The following is a 6,520-nucleotide window of genomic DNA, read 5'->3' as shown; positions in this document are numbered from 1 at the left end:
CCTCCTTCATCCCAACCATGACCCTCAGCCACTAGTACAGCACCTCCCCAACATCATCAACATCATCATCATCATCATCATCATCATCATCAACACCAACATAAATAGAGCAGCTCTGCAAACGGAGCACCAGTGGTTATATTCAGTAAAGATACATGTCTAAAGTCTTGCAGATAGAAATGTCATGAAAAGAATGGGACAATATTCACTATATTGTGGTAAAAATAGGACATTGCACACTCCTTACACTGCATTTCTAGGTTGAGCTTTGCAAAACAAGGCGCCGGCTGAATAATACCCCTGGTGCTGCCGTTTTTCTGACCTTCCCAGTTGTTGACACGATCAACAACAAAACATGAAACATTCAGTTCAAAACACATTTTATAAGACAAAACTGGGGTTGTATACTGAAATCAAAATAGGAAGAAGGGAACAAATCATGGCAATAATCCAGTGTGGTGTCTGACGGCAGCTCTTTGGGTCCGTTTGGACGTGTAGATTTACATATTTAATGCGTTTTAGTATCATCAAAATTATCATTATTAACACCTCATACTCTCCATGGCAACCTCTGTGCTTGGCCAGGCCTCAGTATAAGCCACACCCTCTAAGGTTGTTTGCAATAATGATGTCAGTGACAGCGTCGAACACTACCTGGATGTTTCCTGTGTCTGTGGCACAGGTCAGGTGACAGTAGATCTCCTTATTGGGAGAGCGGTTCTTACTCTCAAACTGAACCTGGATATACGCAGTAGCATCGTCGTAAGTATTAGCACCTGGAGACGGAGGGGGAGGAAGAGGCAAAGAAAACATCAGAGGGCGTGAGAAACTGGCATCTGTCTCTTTGTACGTAAGGGTGCTCTGCTTTAAGAAGAGAGGCGTGAACTCACCTGTGTATTCGGGAAAACAGATACTCAGCGGAGACTTCTTGATCTTCTCAGCGAACAGATCCTTCTTGTTAAGGAAAAGGATGATGGAGGTGTCGATGAAAAACTTGTTGTTGCAGATAGAGTCGAAGAGCATGAGCGACTCATGCATGCGGTTCTGCAGGAATAAAGAATAAATATAACAATGAGATTGGTGTTAGCCTGGGCTAGAAAGGCCAGTGTATGTAGGGTTAGACCGATATCACCTGGTCAGTATATGGGGTCGATATTGGCCTTTTATTAAAAACTGGATATCAGTGTCATCCACCTCCGATATGAAGGATGTGGTGCAGTTTGTTTTGTGTTACATATTGTATAATTGATCATCAGTGGTCGTCAATGGGAACCCCTTGACCTGAATTGAGTCTAATGAGACGTTTGATTGTTCGTTTTCTACACAATTATGCTTTAATACAGTATGTTTCATTAGTAGTATTAGTAGTAGAAGTAGTAGTATATTACTATCCTGGTTTTCAGTGGAGAGAAACACTGAACACTTGCAATTCCTTGGAATTTTTGGTCATGAAATATTGAATATCGGTACAAAATATTAATTAGCAGCAACTTCAGTCTAAAAATATCAGTACCAGCCTTCAAGAAGCCACACCAGTCGAAACCCAGTATGAAGTCCGCACAAGAGGGATTCAGATTGTGTTTGAGTTCCACTTACGGTTGTTTCATCTTCATGGAGCACCTGGTCGTAGCCACTCAGAGCAACACAGAAGATAATGGCTGTCACATCTTCAAAGCAGTGGATCCATTTCTTCCTCTCTGACCTCTGACCTCCCACATCAAACAGCCTGAAAAAGAGCAAGAAATCAATTTAGGCGGAGACCTATAGCCCCTGAACTTAACCCTAACCCTTCAATCTCAGACAAAACGCATGATGAATAAAGACCAATTTGACGTGAGCTACAAAGCTGCAACAAATGCGCGCATGGTACCTGAAATGTAGGTTCTTGAAGGTGAAGTGGGTTTCGACGATACCGGTGGTCTTCACTCGGGTTCTCAGGATGTCCTGTTCTGTGGGCTGGTAGTCTGCCGCCCCGATCCGGTCTAGACTGTCTAGATAGCTGATGATGCGGGGAAGAAGATGGAGAAAAATGAAGATCAGGAGACTTTTTGTGTTTTTGTACGCATGTACTGTATGTTACACACGTCAGACTTCTCATACTGCCCTGGTATGCTACTCACTACTGGGCGGAGTCGTTGAGCTGGTATTCCCGGGCGCGGTTGAAGCACTCCTGGGTCCCAGCGTCACCCCACACACGCTTCATAGCGGTCAGAAGCTCTGCGGAGTACGGCTCTGTGTCCTCCATACGACTCACCACATCACAGACCAGCTTAGCATCCGCCTGGACACACAAATTTCACAACGTCAGGAAACGGGGAAACTAAATGAACGTTTGAATTCTTTGGCACTATCACATTTCACACCTTGAGCTTCAAGGATGTAAAAATGAAGTCTCATTTTCTAAGCAGTTTGAAGGTTTGTTCTATAGGGGAACGCTTGGGGAAATAGTCCTCAGTAGAAAAACGAGTAAACTAACTTTTCTATCCTTGTCTCCGAACTCAATCCCCAGAGAGTCCATGGCTCGGAGGATGGCTGCCAAGCTCTGGATGGTGTTGCTGTAGACCACAGGCTTATACTGCTTCACGTCATCCCCAGAAAAGCCATCTTCATGGATAATCCTGTATGCGCAGACAGATATTAGCAGAGACACACAGGCATGGGCTAAACACAAAAAAGTCACACATTCCCATATGCTCATGCAAACGCACACACACACACACACACACACACACACAATTATGTTTACACCTCAGATGAAAAAGATTCCCCTGTTCTGGCAGATTCTTTAGGGGTTTTTTGTGAGTGTGTGTGTGTTTTTGTGTGTGTACTCTAGTGTTTTTAGTGTTTTCCAGGTGACTCCTGCTGTTTAGGCCCCTCCACAACACACACGGCTCGGTGTCCCCTCTCACTTCCTCACAGCCTCACTAGGAACCTCTTTCATTTGATTCTGACCCAAATACATATTTCTGTCTATTACCTCTTAATAATAAATGGACAAAAAAAAATGACATTCTCGATTTATGATTTGTAATTAGACTGTAAGGCGGCAATTAAGCCATTCTTAATGAATGTGATGTGCAATGCATTGGAATCACTCTCAGAGTAATAATCCATTACACTGCATAAGACTCTACTGTTCCCTAATACATTTACTGCAATACAGTAAAACTCCTTCTAATGTTGTATATTGTCAGTAGTAGAGAATCCAAAAGCACATGAACACACACACACACACACACACACACACACACACACACAGGCTCAGTGGTGTAGTGATAATGGAAGAGGTTGAAGTAATGATTTGTGACCCCCCCCCCCCCCCCCCCCCCATTCCCCCATTATAGACTGAATGTACAAAATATTAGGGATATCCTCCTTATATTGAGGTACAGCTCATTTTGCACAATCCACATTTCAATTGCCTCAAAGCTTAAATTGTCTTAAAGCTTAAAAATCCTTCTCTAACCCATTTCTTTATCTACATCCCTTCCATTGTGATTGGTATAGATTTAATAAGGGAACTCAATAAGGGATAATGGCTTTTACCTGGACTCACCTCATGCACTTCATGATAAGAGTAATTGTACCTAATATGTTGTACATTCAGTGTGTGTAAAAATGCTGGTGATTAGGAAGATAGGTGGATAGACTCTATAAGCCAAGGACAGGAATTTAAATAGAAAAGGTAACTAACTAATCAACTAGTCTAAAAACAAAAAGGTAAAAAAAAAAAAAAAAGAAGACATAATTGACATTTCTGCAACCCTAACTTACTAGTATTTGTATGAGTTGATTAGTACTACATCACCCAGCAACTGAAGTTATTTAATTCCTATAATATGGCTAAAGACAGAGGTGAGTAGACTCCATTCACCTGACTTTGTAGGCCACATCCTCTTCATTATGAGGCTTAACTCTCTCACCATTTTGAAAATGCAATGATGCATTTTCGGTTGCTTGTGAAAAGTTCTATTTCAGGCATTCATTCATTCATTCTCTCTCTCTCTCTCTCTCTCTCTCTCTCTATCCATCTCTTCCTCTCTCTCTCTCTCTCTCTATCTCTTCCTCTCTCTCTCTCTCTCTCTCTCTCTCTCTCTCTCTCTCTCTCTCTCATACACACACACTTTATGGTGAGCAGTAACAATGTGAATGTCCAGGTTTCGTTTCTTTCTCATCCTGATTCTTACATCATATAACAACAGCAGCCATAAGGATTTCACCAATCCTGGGTCAAACAATAATCATACAAATATATATATATTTTTTAAATCTGAACCGCTGTATTAACCTGCACAGCACATCCGATGAGTGGCAAATCACAGCAGAGCAAACTAAATTTACACCCCAATACTTCGCGGTGATTGCCTAAACTTTATGGCACTCAATGTATTTCCCCGTGTAGTAAAATCCATCCATCTGGCACTTGCATACGCTAAAACAAACCACGAAAAGTGTTAAATACTATTTGGCCCGTGCGTCGAGTTGACGGCAAAGCACTGAGTGCTGCTTATGGGCAACCAGAGAATCTAGGAAGAGTAATGAAGTGGAGGGAGGAAAGGAAGCAGGGAGGGAAGGAGGGAGGGAGCAATGCAATGCAGGATGTGTTGAGCTGTATGGAGGCAGCGAGCAGAGGAAACACTGACACCACAAAGAATATGAGATGTTTCAGAGGATGCCTCGTATGAATAAAATATACAATGGACGATGCCTTTTTTCCGGATTGAAACATCTAGAAACTTAACTAAGAGGTTTAGAAAAAAAAAACATAACAGTGATTTAGAATATGAAAGAGTGATTTAGATTAGAAAGGGGAAGGTTTAGATGCGGTTTTAGATGCCATATTTCTGCGTAAATCCGCTTTATAGGCAAAGTACTCTCAGCGATATCAGGCACTTAAAGCCATTAAGATTAAAGCAGAGGTATTCGCTAATGGAGCTGTAGTGACCTCACTATAATTCACACACACACACACACACACGCACACGCACACACACGCACATTCACGAACAACACCCACGTATTCCCTCTCGCACTGTCTATATGCACGTAAAAACCCTGTAACTCGATTTCAGCACCCTCGCAGTGAACAGCACCCTGAGGCGCACCAGCGGCCTTCACAGCCTCTCGCTCGGTCTGCAGGAGGTGCTCGAGACACCGGCAGACCTCCGGGGCTACGGCCTCTCGAAACATGGCGGCTCAGCCTTATAGCACAGACAGGGGAGGCGCAATCTCAGGCCTCACCTCGACTGTGACGAAGACGCTTGAATAAGAAAAGGCAAAAAGACACTTACTTCATCTGTTTGACGATTGTGCTCTTGCCGGATTCTCCCCCTCCTGTAAAGAAGGGAGCAGAGTGAGAGTCGGCAGTGTTTCGGTAAATCAGTACCACGGAGAGCACCTCCGCCCCACTGCTACAGGAGGCGAGCCGTGCGAAGGCGCAGCCCTGCGACTAGAGGCTCTTACCGAGCAGCAGCAGTTTGACGTCCTTGGCAGCGGTGATCCCATCCTCTTTCAGGTTTTTCTCGATGGCCTTGCTCCGGTCCAGAGCCGCGCGCTCCTCGGCGCTGAGTGTACATCCCATGTTTCCAGGCGAATGAACAATCCCTTCTTCTCTAGTCCGCCCTGTCCCTCGCCGACTCAATCAGTGCGTATCTCTCACTCTCTCTTCGGCACTGTCCGCTACAGCATTAGGCCCGGATTGAGGGCAAAGAGAGCCGGGATCCGAAAAGGTCTTTTCTCCGTGACTCTGTGTCTCGCTCCGTCCCTCTCGGAGAGGGGGTGGGGTCGTTGTGCTCGAGCCTGCGGGGCTGGGGGGGTCTCTACAGGGCGGCGCTGATGACAGCAAGCGCGAGCGATTTCATCGTTCAATCTTTTCACAATGGCAGGGGCGCGAGAGGAGGGGACAGGGCTGCGCGAGACTCACCTAACGCAGACAATCTCGCTTACGTCAGAGCAGCCGAGGCAAGAGCTTTAATCACGTCCTATGAAAGATTATTCAAATGAAAGGGCCGTTTAAAAGGCAAATGTTGCTCTCGTGGCATTAGTGAACAATTTAGCGTTGTTAAGAAATTAAAAAATAGCACCATACGACAGATATTCTTGTTTTCTCGGTGAGATGGAGCCAGGCTGCCTGTCAACACAGAGAGGACTGCCTTATCCTCAAGCATGTCAACAACAGAAATAGGAAGAAAATGCACAAGCATGTTGGTGAACATACAGGTTAAAGCCTGAGAGAATATGCTGAAAATACACTTGGCACATGCGTAAATGTGTAATTGTATGTATTCGGTTTGTCTGTGTGTGTGTGTGTGTGTGTGTGTGTGTGTGTGTGTGTAAGGGGGAGGGGGGGTGAAGGCTACAGTTACAGCAGAGGCAGAGAGAGATGAGTGTGACGGGTGTCACAGCAGGTCATGACATATACAACTTTGTTTGTGTATGTGTGTGTGTGTGTGTGGGGGGGGGGGGGCACAACATATACCGGTAAGTGTGTGAGTGTATGTGTGCGTTAAAAGCTTCTAAT

The 6,520-nt window shown here is 44.6% G+C and overlaps 1 protein-coding gene across 1 annotated transcript; it reads right to left on the bottom strand.

The window, feature by feature from the left end:
* Positions 1 to 588: 588 nt before the first annotated feature.
* Positions 589 to 5,607, bottom strand: gnao1b (guanine nucleotide binding protein (G protein), alpha activating activity polypeptide O, b). Its single transcript, XM_071910292.2, has 8 exons — positions 5,464 to 5,607; positions 5,292 to 5,334; positions 2,477 to 2,618; positions 2,121 to 2,281; positions 1,871 to 1,999; positions 1,597 to 1,726; positions 891 to 1,044; positions 589 to 776 (listed from the first exon to the last, which is right to left on the bottom strand). The coding sequence occupies exons 1-8, from the start codon at positions 5,579 to 5,581 to the stop codon at positions 589 to 591; spliced, it is 1,065 nt and encodes a 354-aa protein (XP_071766393.1). The 5' UTR covers positions 5,582 to 5,607.
* Positions 5,608 to 6,520: the final 913 nt, after the last annotated feature.

Source organism: Centroberyx gerrardi, chromosome 1, assembly GCF_048128805.1.
Source record: "Centroberyx gerrardi isolate f3 chromosome 1, fCenGer3.hap1.cur.20231027, whole genome shotgun sequence".
Taxonomy (NCBI): domain Eukaryota; kingdom Metazoa; phylum Chordata; class Actinopteri; order Beryciformes; family Berycidae; genus Centroberyx; species Centroberyx gerrardi.
This window is presented reverse-complemented; position numbering and strand designations above follow the sequence as displayed.

Bases quoted from the DNA above. Each gene is read 5' to 3' on its own strand.
- gnao1b (XM_071910292.2), bottom strand. From the start codon at position 5,581: ATGGGATGTACACTCAGCGCCGAGGAGCGCGCGGCTCTGGACCGGAGC. The intron at 2,000-2,120 runs GTGAGTAGCATA...CCGCATCATCAG, and splicing joins CTCAACGACTCCGCCCAGTA to CTATCTAGACAGTCTAGACC. The intron at 1,727-1,870 runs GTACCATGCGCG...GCTCTTTTTCAG, and splicing joins TTCAAGAACCTACATTTCAG to GCTGTTTGATGTGGGAGGTC.